This window comes from Astatotilapia calliptera, chromosome 2, assembly GCF_964374335.1.
Source record: "Astatotilapia calliptera chromosome 2, fAstCal68.1, whole genome shotgun sequence".
Lineage (NCBI taxonomy): Eukaryota > Metazoa > Chordata > Actinopteri > Cichliformes > Cichlidae > Astatotilapia > Astatotilapia calliptera.
Window position 1 is genome coordinate 37525651 of NC_137423.1, and position 25990 is coordinate 37551640.

Genomic DNA, 25990 nt, shown 5'->3' on the forward strand with positions numbered 1-25990 from the left:
GTACAGTCTATATACAACTGGCTTTGAAAAACACATTTCAATGACCTGATGGGGTTTGTGTTCCAAACCTGTGCAGTGTCACGTGTGTCTGTAATGTCTGCAAATGAGAACTCAAGACACTGGCTGCAAAGAAAATCCTGCCAATATTCTTTGGCAATACTGGTTCCCTCCAAGTAACTATATAAAGTGTTGTTTTGGTCTGTGGGCACAAGAGCTGAAAGCCTCTGACATGGCAATTTTAGGTTCCCCTAGCACTTTATGATACAGCCTGCAACTAAGAGTGATTTTCCCTAGAATTAACTAGAATTTCCATGTATTTTACCTGGTTATACCATGTAATAAAACAAACATGTACATACAAGTGATACACTAAACTACTGGAAAGAAGAAAAAATCTGCAGTGTAAGTAATTTTAAGTAGTGCATAAGTCATTTTTAGCAGCGTGTAACTAGGTATATTACAGGGGGAAAATAATAATTATAAGTTGTGTTTAAGTAGTAGCAGTTCAAAAATAATCTTTAGTAGTATGTAATTATTGTAAGTAGTGCATAACTGCCAGATAGTTTACAGAAAAGAGGCATGAATTATAATGTAATTAATTTGAATTAGTCTGCAATTTCCAGGTATTTTTGTGGAAATAACAGTTAAAATTTCCTCATTTTATAAAGTAAATATGCGTTAGCCTTAGTAGCATGGGCCACATTATGTAGCTAACCTTGTTTTTTTTACACATTTATTGTGCACTATACTGGTTCGCATCGCAGATGTTGTAAGTTTCAATTGTTCTTTTATGTTAGGCATAAAAATGTGATAAGGACTACTCTTTCTTTTCTACTTACAAGAGAAAAAACACAGCAGCAAACACTGCAGGGCAAAGGTCCACCAAAGGTCCACAATCATGGAGCCAAGTCAAACTTTTTTTTTCCTTACACAAACATTTAAAAGGACTATAAGTAAAGTACAAAAAATGATCAATGTGAATGACCAGAGTCCAATAGAATTATGTGGTTTTTATTATTTATATGCAAACCCAAAACTGAACACAACAGAAGTAACAATAAACTATTCATATTACCTGTGAATAATTTAATTTATATGTTTTTATTTGTAGTTCAGTTCTTTGCTTTCTTTTTGTTCTTCTTGTCTTTGGCTTTTCTTCTTTGTTCTTTCTTTTCTTTTTTCACTTTCTTCTGATGATTTTTCATTTCAGGAGGAGGTGGAAGCTTCTCTAGTCCTCATTGTATAATGATTCCTTCTTGTCTCTATAATTGTGAAAAATTACCCCCTTAAAACTATTCTATATGATTTAATTCTATAATACCACTGTGATTTAAGCTAAAAATTGAAATTCCACTTAATTCTAAAGGGATTACACTCATTGTCAAGGGCTACTCGAAACACGTATCTGTGCATGAAAACCCGTGTTAAAGTTAAAGGGTTACATACAACAAATATGCAGTGATTTTCCATAGTAAAGTCAGCTACATTTAAGTTACATTTGCAATGAACAATAAAAAATAAAAGGATGGTTATAAATGATAGCGAAATCTTGCAGTCCAAATAATTTTATTTCATCAGATAATTAATTCCTGGAGAAACTGAATCTTGTCATGAAATTGCTTTAAAGTTTTACATGTATTGTGAATCCAGGATGTCCAGATACTTGGCCTCAATCATTCTTGGAAGCAAGCTCGTCCTGAGAGAAAACACATTAAAAATGCGTGTATTATTTACAAGGAAACAACAAATATTCAAGTACTTAGGGTAAGAACATCACTTCTTGTGTGTGTGTGTGTGTGTGTGTGTGTGTGTGTGTGTGTGTGTGTGTGTGTGTGTGTGGTGGGGGGTTCAGTGGGAAGAGTGTCTTTCTACACGTAGAATATGATAAAAATAACTGCAGACGCAGCAGTGCCCTTTTTCTTCCTTTTTTTTAATGTGAGAAAGTAAAGGTTTAATGCTACTTTTTCCATGTAAAACATTTAATTTTGTTTTGTTTTGTTTTTAAGAAGGTCGTGTTGTACTGCATTTGTTCTAACACAAACTGGTACTAATTGCAAAAATGGGACCATAAAATTGTGTTTCCTGAGGTGCCAATGAGCTGCAGATAAGGATGCATGCAGATTTTCATGTTCCCACTCTGCCCCCTGTTGGCCTGGGTTATCTCACCTGACAGGGACCAGCAGGATCATCAGCAAGGGGAAAACCATCTTCATGTAGGGCAGAGGATACATCCCGAATGCACACAGAATGATCAGCTGGATTATCTGCAGCCCCGTGAAGTAGTGGACCTTCCTCTGAGGCACACGCCGAATGTAGTGAGTGGGAGGATAGGAGGTCTAGACAGAGACAGAATAAGATATGATTAACTATGTTTTAAGTGAGATTAACTATAATACCCCTCTCAAGCCAAGATTTGTATATAACAGCACACCTGTTGCTGCAGTATAAATTACCATTTGAGAAGAAAAGGTATGCTAAATACTCCTGTAAGCTCTGGAATTGTAATGCAACATTTGCATTTTTTTCAGAAGTGCGTTGCTTTATATTTTACTCATTGCTATGCAAAAATGTGCCATGTTATTGTACTATATTTTGTCTATTTAAACCAGACCATGATAAACTCTTATGACAAAAATAACTTTGTTTTCCATTAAAAACAAGTTGTTCTTGTTATGGTGTGCACCCACTTATCATATGAAAGTTCTGTGATATAACAAGAGTGGGACCAGTCATGTGATAACAAGAGATCTTTGTTTCCTTTTCTTTCCCCAGAAGAGTGATTTTTTTTTCTGCTGGATTTTAGTTTCTTCACTCTTCTGCTTTTTATTTGTTAGTTAGTTATTTGTTTTGTTTCTTACACTGCTACTGGTTATCATTTGTAAAGTTCAATCAATACGAAGGAAACAAAGAGACAATAAACTAGAATGAGGAACAGGATCAGTAAACCACACTCTTCTTATCTGCTTCATATCCACCTGTTCCTTTAGCAGGAGGGTCATGCGGTCCACCATTTGATTTCCGTCAAGTGAAGTGGCTGCGATGTAAAGGAAGAGCCCATAGAGCACAGGCTTGGGAATCCACTGCAGAGGAATGGGCAGCATGAACACGGACAGGCCGATCAAGATGTTGGCCACCAGTGAGGTCAGACGTGTTTCCTTCACACTAACGATGCTATTAGGACAAAAAGAGAGGAATGAGTTGTTTGAGCAACCCAGAACAATCTTTATATCTTTTAATGCATAAGATCAGCTTTTGAATCCAACATGAAAGGATAGAAATTAAATGGATCACTGACGTATTAAACAATTTATGGGCAACTATGCACACTACGTCTGCTGCAGAGATAAGCCAGAGTTTCTTTAAACTACATACAGTAACCATTTTGTTATTCTGCTTAGTTTTGAACTGACACTCTGTCACAAAGGTTTCAAACTGAGTGTTAAAAGCATTCATAAAAGCTGGTGCTTTCCGTGCGGTCAGAGCACACCTCGTTTTAACTTTACTCACGTCGTGTAGAGGTGTCCGTTCTCTACTTGCTGTTCTACTTTGGCAAGCTGACGGGCATGCAGAGAGGAATGTGGGAAAGCAGCGTGCATCCATGGCAACCCCAGACAGGACATGAGGATGTTAATGAAGCCTGTCAGCATTAAGTCCCAGTGGAATGCTGTGCCTTTTAGCAACCTGGTATAGATGTTCACACACGTAAGCTTAAAGTGGTTTGTCAGTAAAGGTACAGCATCAATACCAAATACTGTAAAGGTAACATTTAAATCACAGGGTCTGCTGTGTGTCGTTCTTCTCATAGCTTAGAACTCAAACATAAAGTGGGATTCGTACTTGTGTTCCGGCACATGTGTCAGTGAAATGACGATGTTCTGGTCAATAAAGATGAGCAAAGCAAGTAGAAACCCCAGACCAACTGCACTCAGTGCATTCATTCCTGACAGCTTTTCAAATGGAGGGAACTTGAAGATCGGACCATCGTGTACACTGAACACGGGAACTAATAGAAGCAAAACATTTACAGAAAGCTTGTTACAAACATACAATGAAAACAAAAAATAAATAATTGCTTGAACTAACCTTTCTGCTAGTAGCCTCTGTTTTAAAAGCAAAGCTTAAAATCTGTGTCTATCTCTCACACACACAAAATCCCCAGACTGGGTTTAAAGTTCACTTGAAGCAAATGTTTTCCCCTTTCAACAGAGGATTTATGAACAGTGAAAAACGTTATGTGCCAGGGTTGTGACTTTAAGCCTCAAGAAGAAGAAAGGGTACATTATTGTACTATATTGAGCCCCGTGGGGAAATTGCTCTCTGCATTTAACCCATTCACTCAGTGAAGCAGTGGGCAGCCATTGGGCGCCCGGGGAGCAGTGTGTAGGGACGGTACCTTGCTCAGGGGTACCTCAGGGTAGCTGTTAAGGGGAATCGAACCCCCGACCTTCCGATCATGGGGCAACCACGCTACCTACTGAGCTATCCCTGAAGTACTCTTCTATCATTTCTTTCATTTGAAAGATCCATACTCACGCTGTATGTCAATGAAAAGGTAGGAGCCAGTGAAGGAGAGTATCAGCACAGACACAGGCAAAGCACAGTCAGACACCACCTCTCTGATTTTGTCATTCAGGTACGGGCTGTTGGGAAAATAGCAAGAAATATTTCAGCGTTTTGCAACTCGACTTCTACAAGTAGTTTTACAGCACATTTACTGCAGTTACTCTTTGTGTTTGGGAAATAATTCATGTCAAGTGCTGAAAGCTGCCACTGAGGGAAAAAGAACAATGAAGTCCCAGGAGTCAGATATAGAAATGCATGATAACAGAGTCACATATATCTAACTCACGTATTCCAGTAATATTACTGCAGGGTGAAATTCATTGCACATGATTTGTAACCTTGCAATCCAGTCTTGGGATGCACGTTTTGTCCTTGTTTTGTACGTTATGTGAACCTATTTGCAGCAAGCATGAGGGGAAGTGGAAGTAACTATCACAAATCTTCTCATTTGCTTCAGCTTATTTGGGTGAAGGTCATGGGGGCAGCAGTCTAAGCAGAGATGCCCAAACCACTCCCCAGCAACCTCCTCAAGCTCTTCTAGGGACATCCTGGCTGGATGTCTCATAAATTACATGGCTTCTTTTGAATTGGATAAAGGTAACTAGCTAAGTATCTACTACATTATACAACTGCAGTTCCCTTTGTTAATTTAAACCCAGGCTTAAAATCACTACTAGGTAAAAGCAGCAAACAGTCTAGTTACACATAGTGGAGTAAAGCTCCTGATAACTTTAATATTTCCTCTCAGTATTGCACACATAAGTGCTGCACATGATGATCTGTCATTGCTTACAACAGAGTTTAAATTTGTCCTGCAGACTTTTAAAATTCTGAATATAAAATGGACGACAGTTAAAACACAGCTTTCATGTTATTAGTTAAAGAGTAACATTGTTATACTGCAGTACATCCTACTGCTTTAAATACTAAGTGTTAAACATGTGGCAGTCCATTTTATATCTCATACAGCGTCTCTGGTTGTATCACATCATATATCTTTCACATTTGATTGTTCCATCTTTCTATTATTGCAGTTCAGCTGACTAAAATATTCACGACATGACATTTTTATGGCTTCGCTACTCCAGATGGAAAAGAGTCTGCTTTGGGCAGCATTTGAAACAGAGTATTTCCCCTGATGTATTTGGTATGTTTTGAAATATTGTTTTCTCTTGCGTGTAAAGTGTACTGAAGCACAGTTTGCTTTTAATAGGCTCAAATTTCACTTGTACTTTTAATGTGGTATTTCCACCTGGTGACACTTTATTGTTCTTTTATAAAGATGCGTTCCCAGGAGAAAAAAAACTAGAGTTGCACCTCTGCTTACTACATATATTTTGATACGATAAAATAAGCTATAAAATGGTTCAGATATCCATAATGTGAAACAACAAGTGAACAAACATTACCTCCTCTTGATGAGGTAGAGTGTATAACCCAGCCACAAAGTCCCCAGCATGAGCAGGAGACAGAGGATGGGTCTTTCTCTTGTGCATAACACCAAAGACTCAGGCAGGAAGATTGACTCTGCATGTCCTGACATCACCCTGGTCTCATTTTGATGCTCCAGTGGGGTGTCTGTCTTGTTTTTTGCACTGTCTAGAATCTCATTAATCTGCTGAAGCACCAGTGTTTTGTTTGTGGTCGTGAGAATGGGCCCGTGGTAATAATGGTGAAAAACTAGAAAGTGGAGTAGAAAGATGGAAGAAGAAGAAGAAGAAAAAAGATATGTCACTAAAGACAAACTAGAAGACAAGATATAGCTGTATGTGATCTTAGTGGAACACATCCCACAGTTGCAGGAACTTATTAAAGTCTGTAGCAGGAAATGTAATATAGACCAGCGGTCTCCAACCTTTTTTGCGCCACGGACCGCTTTATACCCGACAATATTTTCACGGACCGGCCTTTAAGGTGTCGCGGATAAACACAACAAAATAAAACCAGTGCCGGTACCGAAAAAAAGAAGATTTATTCGTAACACATGTAAAAGACCCAGGAAAACCGAGTTAACGATAAAAAGGATAACAAAATAACGCTGGAAACCGATAAAAACCCTGAAAACCAGACATTTCACACCTGAGCCTCAACTCTCGCGGCCCGGTACCAAACGACTCACGGACCGGTCCGAGGCCCGGGGGTTGGGGACCGCTGATATAGAGCATCCACACAGTTAGTATTTAACAAATGTAACAGATGATTAACGTAATCACCTTTAAGTCATTCTCTACATATTTACAGTTATTCAAGCATTGCTCAATTTGGAGTCGATTGGCAGAAAATTACAAGAGCCTGAGGCTCAGAAGAACAATTCTTAAGAATCCTAGATATGTTTAGCTATTTTTTCCTGACTTGTTACAGAAACTTAACACAAAAATAATAGTTCACAAAAAATGTTTCCTTAATATTATATACTGTATGTCCTCATAGAATACTGCTCTGTTTCTACTATTTGCTTGTTTTTCCTAAAAAGATTTTATTGTGGCAGTCTGACATTAGTTGGACTCACTTTTGATTGTGCCTTTCACCGCATCTCCAACAAATGCAATTGAGATGAACAATGCAATCACTTCTTCTGTTGAGCTGGAAGAAAAGAGAAGCAAGCAGCATGGTGCGATCATTCATGTTGTATCAAAAGTGTGGGTTTTTTCCAAAGCACAGACAAAACATTAACTTCAGTGGAAAATTATGGCTACAATGGCACGAGAGAATGAAAGAAAATTACTGATTAAAGCTGAAAACAACAAGTAATAACAGATTAGCCTTTATCAGTTCACTTCAGTGTTTAGACAAAAGTAGTGGCCTTCTGTCTGTGATATTTAATAGTAACAAATATTGTTTGCGAGCGTGTATTTACCGTTTGAAGAGTTTCATCAGCAGGCTGACATTGAATAAGCCTCCGAGGATGAGGAACAAGCTGTTCCATAAACCGATGCAGGCGTAGAAAGCATCAAAGTCGAGGTCGTAGTCATCACAAATACCCCTGATGACTGCAAATTATACAATAACACACACAAACTCATAAAAGCTTATTAATTTCAAGAGCATTCCACTATTTAAGTGACAACATATTGCTTAGCGAGTTGTTGAAATTAATACCTTCATTTTTAATGGTCAATTCTCAGATCTGACTACTGTTTGTATAAATTATATGCAAGGCAGGTGTTGTATGAAGTAGATTATCAGGAGTCTTTTTTTATATAACAACAGCTGTCTGTGGTGACTGGAGATGGTGTTTAAAAAAAACAAATCCTGAAATAAATTTTAGTCAAACGAGATTGCAAAGGTCTGTAGAGGTTAGTCATAAGTCTCTCTGAGTGGATCCTTGCAAACCAACATTTAAACCAAAGGATGTGATAATGAGTTACATCGAGTCATTTCAGACTGCATTCATTTCTTTATTGCTGTGGCCCAGTAATGACTTCATTTGATTGCTTATGCTGCCTAATGTTAGCCATCAGGCTTGACTCTGACCTCATTTGCTGCACCTAATCCCACCATGTAAACTTCAAAGCAAACTAATTGTATGACTTATTTGTCATTAAATAAGTGTTACTTATTCAAAAATCTAACTTCTATAGTCTGACATCCAAATCGTAGCAAGCAATGTGAATGTACCGCTTATGAAGATGGCCAGTGGTGCAGTAGTCAGCGGAATGACAAGCGGCGAGCCAGCAAACAAAGCATAGATCACTCCTCCAATGCTCTGGCCAACAATGGTCTTCTGAACATCTTTCAATGAATGAAACAGATACGTATTTTTCATTAAAGCTGTTGAACATACTGTGTGCCAAATTAAGAGTAAAGAAAAATCCCATACCTATTTCTCCTCTTGTGCTTTCATCATTCAGTGAACCAAAGGCAATGGCAGGCAGTAGAATTGCAATGTAGAGGAAAATCGCAGTGGTGGTGTACTTCAAGAGAGAGCGGTCACTTCCAATTATACCTGTTTGAATTATACAAAATGTTACTAAAGCTACACAGTAACAAATCCACAAAACAAATGTGAAGGAAATTGTTATTACCATCTGTGAAGTCTGAGGGGTACAAAGGCAGCCTGCGGCGGAAGTCCTCATAAACACCCTTACCAAATCTGAAGAAATCTGTGCACTGCGAAGAAGGTAGGACATAGTCAGGCCCACTGAAGCTGTGACAATATAATGTGACATAATATAATGCTATTACAACTGAATGCATAATGTATCAGAAATGTGAATGTGATATGCTTTTGAACTAAACCAGAAACATGCAGTCATTTACTGTACAGAAGTCTGAACTATGCTGGTACACTGTGGCCATGATTTATACATCATTAAAAGTACAGGCAGCATAAATGCCATAGACTTTGTTCACGCATGTTGCTTTAGGTATCAGTGAGAAGATGAACACTGGAAAGCTATTCTGAGTAATGTATCTGTCAGTTTGAAGACTTATTAGAAGGGAAAAAACTACCCAGTGGACATAATAATGTGACTTTATCATTACAATAAATATTATAAATACACCAAAAACTACCAGGAGTTTGCACTTATGTGTGAAATGTTTATTTGGCTAGAAGAGGGTTTGGCCTTCATGTAAAATGACCCTGGATCCTTCACCGTGTGGTGCAGTTGTTTCAACATTCACGGATTATTAAAAATAATCTGAGGATACAAGTGTGGTGTATCAAATCCAAAACACACACTTAAAAAACAAACAACAACAAGAGAAAAAGTGTATTAAACTAGCTGTTGATAGCATTTGCTTCCATGAAACCAGATTCTTAAATAGACAGACATTTTGGAAGTAAAACTGGATTTCTTCTCTTCTTATATTCTTGGTGTTTTAGAAAAGACCCTTTTTCTCCTTTAAAAAAAACAATGACGTGAAAGCGATCACAAACATAGACTTCCATTACCACAAAAATGTATTTAAAAAAAATTACATTCACATTTGTGCTTTGAATTTATCTTTGTGACTTTTGTATTTAAAAATGATCCAAGTGGAGACATTTCAGAAGGAATTTAGCTGATATACGATATAAAACTGAGGTGCTGGCATCCATAATGTTTATTTTCACATTTTACTATTCTAGGATTGTAGGATAGGCTTGGTAGCAGCAAGCCTATCCTTAAATGCTGTTTTGAAAGCAGTCAGAACATCAGGTGTAACCACAACCTGATGTAAACTTAAGTCTTTTACAACCTATTACATGTTTTTTCGCTTAACTGTGCTTCGGTGTTTCCTTTCTCCCACCTCGTGCTGAACAAACACATTTCATCTTAATTTAGAAACTGGACTTAATGACATACATGGACGTGCACACGTTCAGCTGACATTTCCATCAAAGACTTGGCTGCTTTTTCAGCCTTTATTGTGCATTCTGGCTCAACTACTTTATATTACTGCAGCACATATGCCTGAATAACAGGGAAACGCGGGGGTGGTCTCCACATCTGAAAACAACCTAACACTCAGTAGAGAAATTTGTTTATGTGACTAGTTAGCTAGATTTACACATATGTTTCTCTTGGTTACTTATTTTTACCTGGAGTGGTTTGCCCCTGCGTGGGTCTGAGTCCTCCACTTCCTCTGTGACCGGTTTATCACTGATTACAGAGAGCTGTTGTCGGTGGTTGACAAGCTCCTGTTTGAACTCCTCTTCGGTCTTTGTCTCCAGAAGCTTCTGTCTGAAGGAAATGCCAGAGAACATTGTTGCAAATGTTCTACCCACCTCAATGGCTGTCTTGGTGCTTTTCTAAAAAACAGAACAACAAAGTTGATGTTATGTCATTCTCTGCATTCTCTGATTCACAGCAAAAAGCCTTCGACAGGATCCAATGGCCATTCTTATTTGAAGTTTTGAAAAGGTTTGGCATTGGAAACAGATATCAAATGGATTCAGTTGATATACTCCAACCCTCAAGCAGAGATTTTAACTAATGGTCTTTTTATCCGCACCATTCAGATTATATCGTGGAACTAGACAAGGGTGCCCCTTGTCACCTCTCTTGTTCACCTTGGCAATTGAGCCTCTTGCGATGGCAATTCAGAATCATAAAAACATATCAGGAATTAAAGTAATGCTGACCACCGTATTGCCCCATATGCAGATGATGTGATCCTGTTCTGCACTAATTTAAACAAATCAATACCATCCATATTAAGTCTCATTAATACATTTAGTACATTTTCGGGTTATAAAATAAACTTTGCTAAATCCGAAATATTATTTTTGAATTAAAATGAACGACAAAATCCTCCAATCAACACTCCCTTTCTGCTATCTGAACATGGGTTTACTATCTGTGTGTGAAATTAACTCCCTCAATTGAAAATATTCTGGTATCCAATTATAATTCCTTAACAACGTCAGTTACTACACTTCTAAATAGATGGATGAAAGTACCTATATCTTTAATTGGTCGTATTAATATACTAAAAATGTCAATTTTGCCAAAATATCTTTACCTTTTTTCAATCAGTACCTCTCTCTCCACCAAACTCTTTTTAGATTTGCAAAAACTATTCCGAAACTTTATTTGGAACAACAGAAGACCAAGACTCAGAATCTCATTACTAAACCTCCCTTATGAAAGAGGGGTTTACAACTTCCAAATTTAAAGTGGTACTTCTGCTCAAATCAGAGCGGCAATGTTTTATTTTGTTAATGAGCAAATTCCAGTGTGGGTTTCTATGGAGTCTACAGAAATCCAAAGTCCCCCGAACTTATATCTTTACTCAGCCGACAGGAAGACACTAAATAAGCAAACTAAGAACCCCTTTTTAAAAAACACTATAACGATCTGGTTTGAAACACATAACTACTTGGGAGAAATGTTACAACTGTCTAGGTTTACTCCCATATTTGGAAATAACTATCATGGCTGTGTGTAGGCAGGCAGGAAGAGAGGACCCAAAATGCAGGACTCAAGGAGGAAGAAGAAACTCAAAATACACAGCTTTATTGCTGGGATGAAGCAGAACAGAAAAACACTAACTAAACTAGGAGTACCGAATAACTAGACAGGTTGGCAGGCTGGCAAAAAGAACACACAGAGGGAGTGAGGGCAGAAGACGTTAACGACGCGACACCGAGTAGGGGAAGACACAGACACTAAATACAAGAGGTGAACAGAGCGAAGAGGAAACAGCTGGGAGACACGGCTGACGCTGATTACACTGACGAGACAGGGAGAGCACAAAGCTGAACGCACTGACATAAGGCACAGACCTACAAAATAAAACAGGAAGCACACGACAGACAGAGACACAGACGCAGACTCGTAAGCAGGCCTACCGAATATAACACATAGAACTCAAACATCATCATCATCAACAATACACAAGAGAAACAAAAGGTTCATTCAAAAATAGACCAGAACTCAGAATGCTGGGTCAATACTGACCCAGAGCCGTGACAATAACAGCTTTCCTCCTGGTAGCGCGGATGCAGGCTTTAAATTTTGGTTCGATCAACGTATAAGAAAAGTGTCTGATATATTTAGGAATAATACTCTTATGTCTTTTGAACAACTTAGAAGTACTTTTTCTATTCCTGTCAAACATTTTTTTACATTTCTTCAATTAAGAAATTTTATCTTAACCACACAAGGTAACAGCTTAGAAATCCCCACCTCCTCCTCTCTAGAGAGCACAGTTATAAAGCATCTAAATGGGAGAGGCCGAGTTTCTGCATTGTACAAATTATTTATGGAAAATTCCATCAACACAGTCTATTTTAGAGGCAAATGGATATATCTGATGATGAGTGGTATAAATCATGCTCCTTGGCCCAGAGTCAAACAATTAATGTGCAATCTAAACTACTTCAATATAAATGGTTAACAAGACAATATCTTACTCCGTCAAAAATGCATCATTTTAACTGAAACATCCCAGACTCCTGTATTAAGTGTGGAGTGGACAGGCACTTTATTTCACTGTATATGGGAGCATCCACATGTGAAAATCTTTTGGGAAAAGGTAATAAATCTGTTGAGTCAAATCACTGGTGACGTGATTCCACTTCATCCTAAAATATGTATTTTAAATATATACCCAAACAACAGAGCTCTGTTAACGACTGGACTTTTGGAATCCAAGCGCTGTTGCTATGTGTTGGAAAAATCAAAAAATATGTGGACTATCTCAGTGGCTTAATGGACTGACATCTATACTATCTATGGAGAAAATAACTTATGCATTAAGAAATAAACTGGACAGGTTTTGGGCGATATGGTCTAAATTCTACAACTTTTTTGGAGAACTGCAGCGTGCACACTGTGGACTTAACGGCCTGAAGCACTAACTTGATTTGTATATCTGCTCTTCCCTTCTGTTTATTACTATTAATACTATTACTATGTTGTTTTTGTTGTTGTTGTGGGTTTTTTTTTTATTTACTTATTTTGTTTTTATTTTTTATGTCCACGGTGTATCATGTAAAACCAGTTAAAACCAATAAATAAATGTTAAAACAAAACAAAACAAAAACAACAAAGTTTGGCTTTGTTAGTTTCTGTCAATTTAAATGATAATTTAGGTGATGTTATTATGTTGTGTTATTATGTTAATTATCACATGTGATTTTTGCATTTAATAATATAGCAAAAACACTGAAATACTTAGTAGGGCTTCTTTTAAATTTGACTTGTGAGGATAATGTATTACACATGTTTTAAATATTCAGTGTCATTTTTGTTTAGTGTTTCAGAAACAGTGGGATTAGGGGACAAATGAGTGTGGTTATTAGGGCCCTCCCTGAGCTTGGTTCTGCTGGAGGTTTCTTACAGTTAATAACTCTTTGGATAAATTATGACAACCTCAATCAGGATTTTTATTCATCTTTAGCATGAAAAAAGTTCATTTTTTAAAAACATGTACACAGTTTGTTACATGTCCACTTCGGTGGACAACATACAGTTTGACTTATGACTTTGGTATGAAGTGCCAATATACACTGACACAAGTACAAGAAATACAAATGCTTTGAATGGCTGTCCACTGTAGTGACCACTATGTGTTAAAAGGGAGCTTTTCCTTCCAACTGTTGCCAAATCGCTTGCTCATACAGGGTCATGTGATTGTTGGGGTTTTCTCTATTGTAGGGTCTACCTTATAGTATAAAGCACCTTGGGTGACTATTGTTGTGATTTGGCGCTATATAAATAAAATAGATTTTTATTGTCACTGTTACAAGAACAATGAAACACAGTTTGACATCTCTCCATTAGAAGCATGTCGTTTTTATTTTTACATTAAAAGTCCTTTAAAATTGAATTGAATTGTGTTGTTTATTCACTTGACTCTTTTTTGGTCTGTAATAAGTCAGGAAAAGTGAAGAGTTAAGTTAAACGTCATGGAAAGCCAGTGAATACTGACCAAAAAAGTAATCAATAAACAGACTGTCAAAATAAATAATCGATTATTATTATAAATGTGGACTTAGCTGATTTATGTCAAAGCCTGAATATTTAGTTAATACCAAACACAAAGTTCCTCAAATGGCCTTTTGAGGTTGGCAAAAAAAATTAAAGTTAATTCTTAAGTTAAGAATGAAAATGATACAAGAGTAAATTTTATATTTGTTTTATTAGGGGTGTGGCCTCTTTGAGTGACAGGCAAATGTCCACAACTGTAGCTGTCACTTCCCAGATGTTCTAGGCATAACATCAACTGATTCATGTTGATGAACTGGACCTCTCAAATTGGGCCTCCTGAGCTGTTTATTGGGCATAACTAGCACGTGTCTGTGTCTGTGTGCTGCACTGATGGAGTGAAAGTATGGATGAACTTTAGCAATCAAGCTTGCCGGGCAAAATCTCTAGCCACGTGTTTAGGAAGTTTTTGAATTTTGAAGCATTATCTACTATATTACCTAAAAACTTCATGTATAGGATCACAAGTCAAATCTAATAAATACCATTTACCAAAATCCCTCCTGAAATTATACTATGTTACAAATTCTCTTTTCAGTTTCATCTTAGAATTGAGACATATAACTCATCCAAATATGGTATATTGTCTCTCTGTCTCTGTGTTAACCCTGCGTCACACTGCCAACCTATCCAGGGTGTACCCTGCCTCTCGCCTTATGGTAGCTGGGATAGGCTCCAGCTCCACTGCAACCCTGATAGGATAAGATAAGAGGATGGACAGAGGCCAAAACGACAAACTCAAGGCTTCCAAACAGCAGCCCGTAAGCCAATATGTGACGTAACAGTGGCTACATCAGGCTTTTACATGCAGTCTATGCAACTGAATATTATGGCCAGTCATCAGCAAACAGTAATTGCTTGCAACAAGTAAGCTATCGACAAATTAAGAAAAAATTAAGATGATATTCAGAAGATGAGTGGAGAATTTGACCTTACTGTTCTAGGTGGAGCGAGGATAAGGACGACGTAGCGAGCTTCACAACAGTTGACACCCCAGTTTTGTGGCCTCTCCAGGCGGGTGATGCAGACATGACGTCTCTGCAGATTCCTCACATTCGAGCTGAATTCAAAGAAATTTATTATTTGAAATCAGTTAACCAAGAAGAGACATGAACTAAACCTCAGACAGCTTTAACAGGAGATGAACTCACAGAATACAAAGCCAGGACTGCTGGTAATGAATGCCAGTAGAAGTTGCCGTCACACCCTGAATGGTTTCTGACAGAAGATGAACTGTGGAAGCATAATCCAATAAACAGCAAAATCAGACTAAATGCTCATTTTCTAGTTGCCTTTAATGTAATCAAGTGATTTAGACTTCTTTGGTAACATGCTCGTTCACCATTGATCTCTTTCCTTCCTGCGTCTGTGAACAGTGAGTTCATGATCTCATCCACATCCCAACTCTCACGGCCTTCGACCACAACATGAGTTAACATTCGCCTTAGCACCTCATCCAGAGTGGCAGCTTTTTCATCCAGAAGGATGCTTGCCTGGGCCAGAAAGCCGTCCAGGTCTCTGTGGGCGCGGACTTCCTCCTCAAAGTTCATGGGCTTAACATACTGGTGGGAAGCAAGAACATTTAAATCATGGATGCAAATGAATGAAATGAGGGTATCGTTTTCTGCCTGCTGTAAGTTGCTGATGCTGTCTCAGTTACATTAAAGAAAATATTTTAATTTGCTTTTGCTGCTGCAGTGTGGTTTAGATAAGAAAAAAGTAAGTAATGGTATAAAAAAATTCATACAAAAAAGTAAATCTTACTTTTCTTGTTGTGTTTAAAAGCCCAAGTCCAGGTCCTTCAGGATCTTCAGCAAAAGAAACACAAAACATTACGTTTATATGCAAAGACTGTCTTAGTATCACCAAACTGTTGCTCTAATACAGTCTTTTCTTTCATATTTCTAAAGGTTTCCTTCCTTCACTCCGGATTTTTCAACAATGTTTTTTTATTTGAATCAAAGCTGCCACACGTGATTTGATAATGGTAGAGGCTGGAGTCAAATGTGATTTCAAATCCTAGACAAGTAAACAAGACAAGACTAAATAATTCCATCTGCTGTGTTACTGTAGTGTCTTTACATTACAATGCAAAGTGCTGTGATTTGGCGCTATGTAAATAAAATCGAATTGAACAGAATGAAGGCAAATTTCAAAAAGGCAGACCTGAAGGACTAATCTGGATCTCATTGTCATAAATGTGGTCCTTGTTGGTAGTAGGTGAATCCTCCCCATCCCTCAGTTCTGTGAACAAAACATAAATGAGTGCAACAAAGTCCCAGAGTACATACATTACATATAACTGAGGAGTTCAATAATATCCAGTAAATAAATTTTCACTGTAAAATTGTTTGACTTGTAAAGGTCATCATACAACCGTGTTTATTAAGATAAATCACACTAAGATAAAACCTCTTCTTTGCATCAAGGTTAAGATGCTATGCTAGCCACATTAACAATGCCTCCAGTAAGGGAGAATTTATCTTGCCCTCCCACCAGTCTACCATCTGTTGACGAGAGGGAGAGAGAGACTGCCAATAATAAAAAAAACCCTTAAACCAGACATGCAGCAATATAACAACAGCAGCCTCTCGTAAAGTCCTTCATTGTATAGAAGATAAATATGGCTTCTCAGTTGCTAGTTTTATGGGGGAAGAAAAAATGGCCTCAGAATTAGACAATTAACCCTTCACGGGCAAAGCTTTGAGCTATGATTATTCACTCTTCCCATCATTGACTCAGAGATCATCTGTCTTGTTTTTTATTCATTAATTAACACACAGCGAACAGACTGGCTGTGCCCACCAGCATGTGAAATGGGTCATCAGTGAGCAGAGAGAAGAACAGACATCTGCATAAATAATAGTGATACAATAAATTTAGACGCGTACGATCCCCACCGTCCTGAGGGAAAAATCATCTTTGTTACTGTGCAGATCACTTGAACTTCATAAAAGAGCAAAAGTCTGCTGTAAAAAGCAATACGCACCCATCTCTTGGAAAAAGTAGCCATTGTTAGGCCTCTCTGTGGGTGGAGCCGCTGTGGATGGAAGGAACAAATATGATGTTTACAAAATGTCCTGCTCAGCTTCAAGCGCAGTCTTTTATATTAAAGATTTTCATCACTGTTTGTACTGTCTGCCATTCAGTTCTTTAGGTGCAGTATGGAAAAGTTAGAATCACATCGCTATAAGCACAGAATAAACTATTTTGAATCACTAATATTTTTTCAGATAATGAAGTTTATGTAAGTGCACAATAACTGCAGTGTTAATATATCGTGTTAGTGTTAATATGTTTCTTTTTTACACATCAAGCACATTTTTCAGAAGCTGCTACTGGCTAACATGAATTGTTGTTAATAGAACCTCTAAGGATATCAACTTTCTTCAGTCAAAACTACAACCATGTCTGAAACCACAACATCTTCAATGATAATAAAGGAAAGTCTTTATAATTGTTTTGAGTGACATGTTTGACACAGCTAACATGGTAACTGTGCGAAACTGGACTCAAACATGCAAAAACAGTGGCTTTTCACCAGAGCAACAATCAGTTTCACTTTTTTCTGTGCACATGCTTGTGCATTCTGTATACACATTTTACAAATTCCTATAACAAAGCGAGCACACGCGTCTAAGCACAATTACTTCCAGATTTACCAAAATAATGTGATGCTGTTATGAAAATTAAGGAGCTTATGTCAAGTTATGGTAATGCTGTGGAGAGAGAGGGGAAAAAAGACAAGAACCTGGGAATCTTAAAAGAGATCTGTGAAGTCTCGGTTACAGAACAAATCTAGTGCCAGCTGTGTCTGATGTTTGTGTTGGCGGTCATGTATCTGTGAGACACGGCTGCAGCTGTACAGATGAGTTTTCATTGCCTGAAGCACTGTTTGGCTCTAGGGGCTTGCGAGCAAGGCTATATCTCAAAGCAGATTAGATAGAACATTCCCAGGCCTCCTCCTCTTCACAGGAGTCCACACAGACTACACAGCCGTCTGTGCCAGGACAGTGTGTGGATGTGACCTCTGAAACTGCCTCATGAAAACATGAATGTCAGGTTTATTGTAAATATGCTCAACTATTCCTTATCAATATTGTGAACAAAAGGAGTAATGGCATCACTTTCCGATTAGTCCCTACTGAAAGCTGAGGTGAGGACATAAATGACATTTGGGGAAGAAAAAATTAAGGAAAAAATGGCTGAATTGTCAGTGACAGAAATGCTTGTCTATTATTGCTTCTTGCTTATCATCTATTATGGCTAGCGGCCCCCACAAAAAATGACCATTATGCCTTATAAGCAGGATATCACTGCCATCAGGATAGTAGTATGCTGGTGTTGGCATTTGGCTCAAAATAAAATTGTGTTTAAGTACAATTAAGAGTGCTAATGCAGCTTGTTTGGTATCCTTGTATCAATCGCTGGTTTATCTGAATTTTTTCAGTATTTTTTTCTCGCTATGTTTGAATCTAAAATTGTATTTTACAGTTTTTGAAGTCTGACGTGCCAAATCACCCCTCTGTTGTTGCACATCGTTTGCTATCTGTTATTGGTCTATCTCATGAACCAAATCTGTAAGTCTTAAAGCATAACATATGATTTATTCTTACAGACAGCCACACTGCCATCTGTAGACTTCAAGCAGGCTACGTCCTTGTGAAAAAGGAAACAGGAGAATCCTTGTTGGGTCTCTGGAAACAAGTATGCTGAGCTGCAAATCTGAGAACTCTGTGCTGAACTGCACAAGGTCAAACTATGAAAGCAGAAGGACCATGGTGTTCACATGTAAGGACTTATAATAGCTTGTCTATCAAATAAGAAGGTCAGCTAATGATATCCTCCTATGCACCACTCAATAAAATACACTGAATTACTACACCTGCTGCTAAAGCAAAATCTTATCGAGACTTAATTTGACCATGGTGGATGCACGCTCCTGTACCATGAACAGTGTGTACACTGTGGTTCACAATGCAGACATATGCTTTGTTATAATATAAATAACAGGAAGGAGGAACTAGCGCTCATTCCACATCAACACCTCAAAGGGTACCGATAAAGATATTAGGTTATCTTTATCGGTTTGCATATCCAGCACAGTGAATGTGCTGGATATGCAAACATTAGAAACCAACAGTACAGTTACAGTTACATAATTTATACCAACCTGAGTATCTGACTGAAAGGAGGTTTTGCTCACTTCAAAAGAATTTATTTGCCATGTGGTACTAATCTTAAAAGAGCAAATTGATTCATTACAAGAAGGTTCTGCTGAATTATAGAAAACCTGGAAGCCTTTAGGTAATAATCTAAAGTCGAGCATCAGGGGTGTTATTGAGGTTGGTAGATTTTCTGACATTGAAATTATCACCAACGACAACCACAGAACGAAGAGCTGAGAATGGAAAACCTTGAGATTTGCCAGATTAGAACATTAGACATTTTTCTACCAGATAATCTTCTTAATCCTTGACCTGAGAAAATTCAAGTAGGAATTAACATATTAATGGCAATGATGAAAGTAAGTTCCAGGTCACAAAGAGAATTGTCCCATTTTAGATATTGGTACCTTTAATGTTAGACATATTTTGGCTTGTAATAAACACTTACTAATTAATAATAATCACTAATAATCAGATCAGCCAGTGGAACTGTGTTACCATTAACATGAGCCCATACACTTCAGTAGATTTCTTTTCAAATGTTTTATATAGCACCTGTTTTCAGTAATAGTCATCTTAGGGCACTGGATGATGTACAGACTCTGCAAGATTAGAGAGGAAAACTATTTTGTAAAGAAAAGCCAAATTTCACTAAGAAAAAATATAGAACTTGGATAATTTTCTTGAACTGTTCCTGGTGCCACAACAGAGTTAAAACTGGTGCTGGAAATATTTTTGCAGGTCTGTTATTAAAGCACTGCATGGCAGATGAGTGTATCATTTATTGCCATACTGTAAATATTGACCCATGTGCTTTGCTTTTCACTTTCTGGGCAATGAAAGCATCTTTCTCCTATTCTGTAGTTTTACTGTTAACAACAAGAAGACATTAAAAATGTAACCACAAGTGAAAAGAATCAGGAAAGAAACATTCACACATACACTCTAAAACGGCTTCCTCCACATGTTTGACACATTTCACTTCCTCACCTCACTCCACTCCTGTAAAACTTACCAGAGGGCACAAAAGTAAGGACCTTTTTGTCTTCCATGTTTCTCCAGGGGTTTTTTAAATTTTAGGTCATTTGTTTTCCAAAGCTCAACCCATAATCTTTTATCTTTGCTCTGCTCGTCAGCATTTACTAATCATCCTCCACGTCTTTTATACACACGCCCATACATACATACTGATGTAACGTTACCTCCCTGCACCTCCTCTGGGAGCACACGAGTTTGGAAGAGGGAGAGAGAGGGCAGAAAGGGAAAGCATGAGGGGGAGAGAGGTGCTTGTTTCTGCTGGGTCCTTGTGCCTATGAAATGGACTATATTCCAAGTAACTTTTAAAAAGGCAATTTTAGGGTTTTGGTATGTTATTTTCATAGGTAACTCTTTCAGCATCGTGATGTAAGCTTTAAAAGGTTAAATCATTCAAACCAATAAACAATTCAAAAGTCATCAAATAGCATGTCTCTTTTTGTAAATGTCATATAAATACAAAAAAACAATGGGAATATTTAGATTGTACACAAACCGGTTCTGACAGATCAGTCAAGGAAAAAGTGAACAAATGTTCGTTATAAGAGGCTGAAACATTTAAAGAGACCAGTAAAATATAAATATCGCATTTGCAGCCGAGGTAATGAAATACATGTCCTGTACATCTGTTATTGAATGTCATAGACTCAGCAGAAATTCAAATTCCCATTGTTTAACAACAGGACACTGTTTTATTCCTCACTGGCATACCGTATTTCTTTCCACAACACCTGCTCAAATTATTCCTTATAATCTGATGCACATCCAAGAACATGAAGACACTAAAAAAAATAACCCGTGTTAAAACTATTGATCCACAACATTAAAAATATGCTCAAGATTCTTTAGTTACACTATAAGAATCACTTTCATTATTTTAATGTAGATTCTGAGGGGAAAGTTTACTTGTTTACCCTTTATTCTGGATCTACATCTTTATTTTAATTATCTATATGCACATACTGCTGGGAAATCCTCTTAACTGCTACAAGCAGACCTGGCAAAAGCTGTGAAAAAGAACCGTTTTAAGGTTTAAGTAACCATATTATAAACTTACGATATAAAATAACAGTACAGTATATTATATATTATTACAGTGTAAAATAACTCAACTTATGATGTTTATTCTCACAGATAGATGTGGCAGTTATTTAAAAGCGTGTCTTGCATGCTGGTTATGAAATGAAGATACTCAATGACAGTTTAGAAATAAAATCGAATGATGCAAAAGTAGTGTCTTGACACCAAAAGATATAATTCTGTAATTAACTTAATATTTGAAAATATAAAATAGAATAGAATACCTTTGTCTGACATTGTACAGATGCAGAATTTGGAATAATAAGAGTGAATATTTAGTTAATATTTATAAGTTGCACTTATAGTATGTATTTGCAATGAACGTTTCCAAAATCATAAATAACGTTTATATTGAGATGTATATTTTGTAATGAGCTGTATATAAGATTCGATGTTTTCTGAGAATATCTAATATCTATCACTTGTTTGTTGTGTTCTTGGTTGAATTTGGCTTCAGACTAATGTTCAGTTTAGGAAGAAGAAGTGATTCCCTCATTTGCCTTGAGATGGCAGCAGAGTCTGGTGTTAAAGCAGCATGGCAGCAACAAGGCTGGGATTCTGTAGGGGATTTCATAGCAAACTGAATTCTGCATGTTGTAAAGGACTGAGACTCTCAGAAGTGGCTAAAAGAGGGTACTCCTCATTCATTCTCAAGTGTTAATGTCTAACCTGACCACTAAAGTCATACTGTTGCTTTTTACAAGCTATTTTGCAACTACTTACAAACTACCTTTAATTAATTTGAATTTCTATGTGGAAATAAATGATTATTGTTTGCTTGTTGTTGTTTTTTTATTAAGCTCAAAGGCCTGAAACCTTGATCATAAGTAGATGTTTAATCTTTTATTGTGTTCTGCGCTGTTTGAACTTTGAACTGTGCTGCACTATGTTGTTCATTTGCAGCACCATGAATCTGCCTCTGTAGTGTGAGTATGAAACAAGGGTTCTAAATAAAATTGCCTTGCCTTTAACAATCAGTTGTCAATTATCTATATCAGTTATGCACTGAACAAACTTTTCACGCATGCCATATTTGCAAAATAAAATCTGCAAAATAAAGTGATATTATTGAGATTTTACCAATTCAAATAAGCATCACATCAGAACACAGAGAAAAAAAATCCTTATTTCCAGTTCATAAGGTCTACTCAGAAGACTCTTTGCATCTTACCTAAATAACTGATCCTCAACACTTTACACTTCTGCTCAAGGAAGAAAGATCTGCATAGTGGACCTTTCATCACCACATTAACAGTCACTAACACAGCACCCAGGAAAGCAATGAAATACTGCATTAATAAACTAATGTTCTGTGGTCAAGGGGTTCACCGCAAGTAAACGAGCTTGGCTTACTCTAGTGTGAACCATTAATCAAACCCCACAAGCACCCTGAGGGAAATAACTGTGGGGAAACATACAAATACAAACACATAAGCATTGTTCAACGAAAAACACAGTGTTTATAACAGAAATAAGCACAATGCTTCATCATGATAAACCTTTGAACAGAAATGCCTGTTGTGAACAGCAGTTCCAGCAGGTTCATAATTCAGTACTGGATGGCCTATGAGAGACAATATTTTGCTGACTTAAAGCTATAAATGTATAACTGAAGGCATGAAAGTAGGAGCAATAGTCAAACATTAAATATAGACTCACATGTGGACACACATGTGGAGTGTGTTTATGCATATTAAACTGTGTTGGAAAACTTCCTTCGTGCTGATTCTGTAACACCTACCACACGTATGAAGTACTATTTGCAGTCTCTTGTTGTATTGTTCCTGTTGACCTTTAATCAATACTTGTGGTTTTAAAGATAAAAATGTGTTATTATCACATGCTTATTGTCACCATTGACATAACAAAGTCATACAAACATTTACATATTTACAATAATGAGAGTCTGGAACCAAAAAACCGTCATCCTTCCAAACAGGCAAAATGAATAAGTGGTGTTTCATCACATACTCTGATTTTATTTTCTGCTAAATGTTAGGTAGAAATAATATTTCTAAATAAGTGGATTCTGTTTAAAATGTTGGGTATGCTAAATTCAAGATTTCTCACTGATCAAATTATAATGACAGCCAGAATATAGTATCTGCTAAGGTTAAATTATTATGCGTGAAAATAAAAAAGTTTACCAAGTATGTCCCATCATCTGGTGCTCCAGAAGCAAAGAGTACTAGTAGTAGTACTAAACACACATAAAACTCTGATCCACATACAGTCTGATGATCATTACCATCTGCAAACTGATTCACGATGACTCCTGACGTCTCCCGTTCTTCCTTTTTGCTCTTCATTTAGTTCTTGTGATGCAGGAAAAGGTAATGATATTGCAAAGAAAACTTAAGGAGAACTGGAAGATGTTGCTGTTTTTTTAAGAGCTGCAGCTTGAATGGTCTTGCAAGCAGGTCCACAGGTAGAAGAGAGTTGGGTCACTACACATAGCACCTTAATGCCCTCTCTGCCAATCAGAGACGAGTTGGTTCTAAGTGCATAAAATCATGTGGAAGGTGGAATATTTAATGAAACTACTTTTAACGCAAACTGGGACTCTTTGCCATCTTAACATGACTGCTTTGTAAAAGTTTTACTGCTGTTAAACAGTGACTTCAAACTATTTTTTCCCCAGTGAAGTGTTTATATGTATGATTCACTACAACATCACAGGCATTCAAACCAAGGATTTCTACTTCTGCATTCATTAGCACTATTTAAAGGTTTCTATTATTGTAGATATTGGCATGTGTTAGTTCATGTTTTTATATTCATAATCTTTGTAATCCAAGAAAAAAAAGTTATTGCATATGTTAAGTATACATATAAATTCCGTATAAATTATTTTGTGCCAAATGCTACTCACTGTTGTGAACTAATTAAAGCAGTTACTAGGGAAATAGTTTCCGTAGCCCATATTATCCAAATTCAGAGTAGTGTATGTCTAGTCTAGTCCAAGTTTTCAGCAGCTCTTCGTGGCCACACTTTGGGAGCTGTTTAAGCAAGCAGTGGAGACGGACAAGGCACAATAATCCAAAGTTGCAAACAAAAGGACCAAATGAGCAAATATCCTTGACTTCACCTCTTACAAGCTCTTCTCCTAAACCAATGGAGCTAAATTTAGTGCAATCATCTACCGTCATGTGTAATTTGTAACTTATTGTGTGAGCTTCTTCAAACAAACCTCAGATCCATAAAACAGAGTACTAACTAAATTTTTTCCACATTATCTTAATTTTTCAAGTCTTTTTCTTACCTCCTCTGTGTGGGGGACAAACGTTTAAGCAAATGAAGAGGACACTTAAAAAAATCTCTTCCAAAGTTGCTTGAACTTGCTAACACTATTCAAATTGCTTCAGGAAAGCATTTTCACAGCAAGTTATCCAATTACTTGCCTGCTGTTCATGGCTGAGTCTACATTACAAATTATCCAGAATGATTTGATTGCAGCAGAATAGTGCTATTTACATCAAAACTGCCTGAATAAAAAAAAAACAACAAAAAAGTTCAAGGAAGTCTAAAGTGCATGTCTGCCAACATGCATACATACATGTACAAACTGTAAAATGAAAAAAATGACCTTTTCTTATGTAGAAATATTTTAGAAATACAATTGTAGTAGCAATAAAGCCAGGTGTCACAACTTAGTCTGAGTCTGACTGGTACTTATAGCACTGTTGGTCTTTAACTGAGCACACACATTCATACAGCACTATTTTCTATGCTTTTAAGCATTTTCTAACTGTCAGGAAAACACAATGTTTTCATCATCCTTTATTCATCACTATCTTGCTCAAGGACACTCAGAAATGTAGGCTGGATGAACCAGGGTTCAAATCATCCACCTGCTTTACTAACAGAGCAGAGTGTTTTGAGCTATCACTCATTAATTTGAAATAGGTCCAATGATACATGGAAATACAAGAAATGAACTATAAGTATAGGGCTAAAACTGAGACTGTACTATTCCAACAGGTATGTGTAGGTTCTCAATCATCCAGGTCATGGTAGTCTAAGGAGCTTCGAAAGAAAGCGACTGGACTTCTTTAAAATTCTTGAAGATGTTTTAACTCTCATTCGAGAAGTTTCGTCAGTTAAAAAAAAAGGGAGCTGTCCCTTAAGAGGGTCAATGACCAACCATTGATCATGTGCCTCATCACATGAACCAAAAAGGGCGGGGGTCATTATCAGCTGAGGTTTCAAGTCGAACCATTGTGAGACCTTGTCTAAACCTGTCATGTGACCTGTTGAGGTCACCTGATGCAAGATGTGAGTAGGGGTTAAGGGCACCTGGGAAGGGGCCTCAAAACTGCATTCTGCGTGGCTGACATTTGGTGTCTTAAGCCATGGCCTCTGTTCAAAGACAGTCACGGTGGGCATAAATGGCCTCTTTCACTCATTGTTTTAACCATCTGTCTTCTCTGTCCAAAATGTGAACACTGGCATCTTCGAAAGAGTGACCTTTGTCCTTTAGATGCAGATGTACAGCTGAGTCTTGTCCTGCCGAGGTGGCTCTGCTATGTTGTGACATGCTTTACGGAGTGGCTGTTTGGTTTCTCCAATGTACAGGTCTGAGCATCCTCACTGCACAGCATACACTATGTTGTTTAGGTTGTGTTTTGGAGTTTTGTCCTTGGGCTAAAAGGCAAAGACAGAGTATTTCAAAATATATTTTGATGAAGTAATACATTTGTTTCTGTTATGAAGTTACTTGCACAG

General features: G+C 37.3%; 1 protein-coding gene across 2 annotated transcripts; it reads right to left on the bottom strand.

Moving 5' to 3' along the window:
- Window positions 1-990: 990 nt before the first annotated feature.
- On the bottom strand, window positions 991-23684 carry LOC113008765 (solute carrier family 4 member 11-like). 2 transcript variants are annotated; one of them, XM_026146491.2, is made up of 20 exons: window positions 23514-23684; window positions 16972-17022; window positions 16149-16226; window positions 15747-15790; window positions 15325-15544; window positions 15134-15215; window positions 14919-15042; window positions 10091-10300; window positions 8589-8673; window positions 8384-8509; window positions 8182-8295; window positions 7421-7553; window positions 7073-7146; window positions 5973-6243; window positions 4534-4640; window positions 3838-4003; window positions 3508-3681; window positions 2976-3171; window positions 2167-2336; window positions 991-1696 (listed from the first exon to the last, which is right to left on the bottom strand). In XM_026146491.2, the coding sequence occupies exons 1-20, from the start codon at window positions 23572-23574 to the stop codon at window positions 1630-1632; spliced, it is 2553 nt and encodes an 850-aa protein (XP_026002276.1). In that variant the 5' UTR covers window positions 23575-23684; the 3' UTR covers window positions 991-1629. The 2 variants fall into 2 exon arrangements, with proteins under 2 accessions (XP_026002276.1, XP_026002269.1); XM_026146484.2 differs by lacking the exon at window positions 23514-23684 and adding an exon at window positions 20166-20377.
- Between the last annotated feature and the right edge of the window lie 2306 nt (window positions 23685-25990).

Bases quoted from the DNA above. Each gene is read 5' to 3' on its own strand.
- LOC113008765 (XM_026146491.2), bottom strand. From the start codon at position 23,574: ATGAAGAGCAAAAAGGAAGAACGGGAGACGTCAGGAGTCATCGTGAAT. The intron at 17,023-23,513 runs GTAATGATCATC...TTCCATCCACAG, and splicing joins CGTGAATCAGTTTGCAGATG to CGGCTCCACCCACAGAGAGG. The intron at 7,554-8,181 runs GTACATTCACAT...TATAATTTGCAG, and splicing joins ACTGGCCATCTTCATAAGCG to TCATCAGGGGTATTTGTGAT.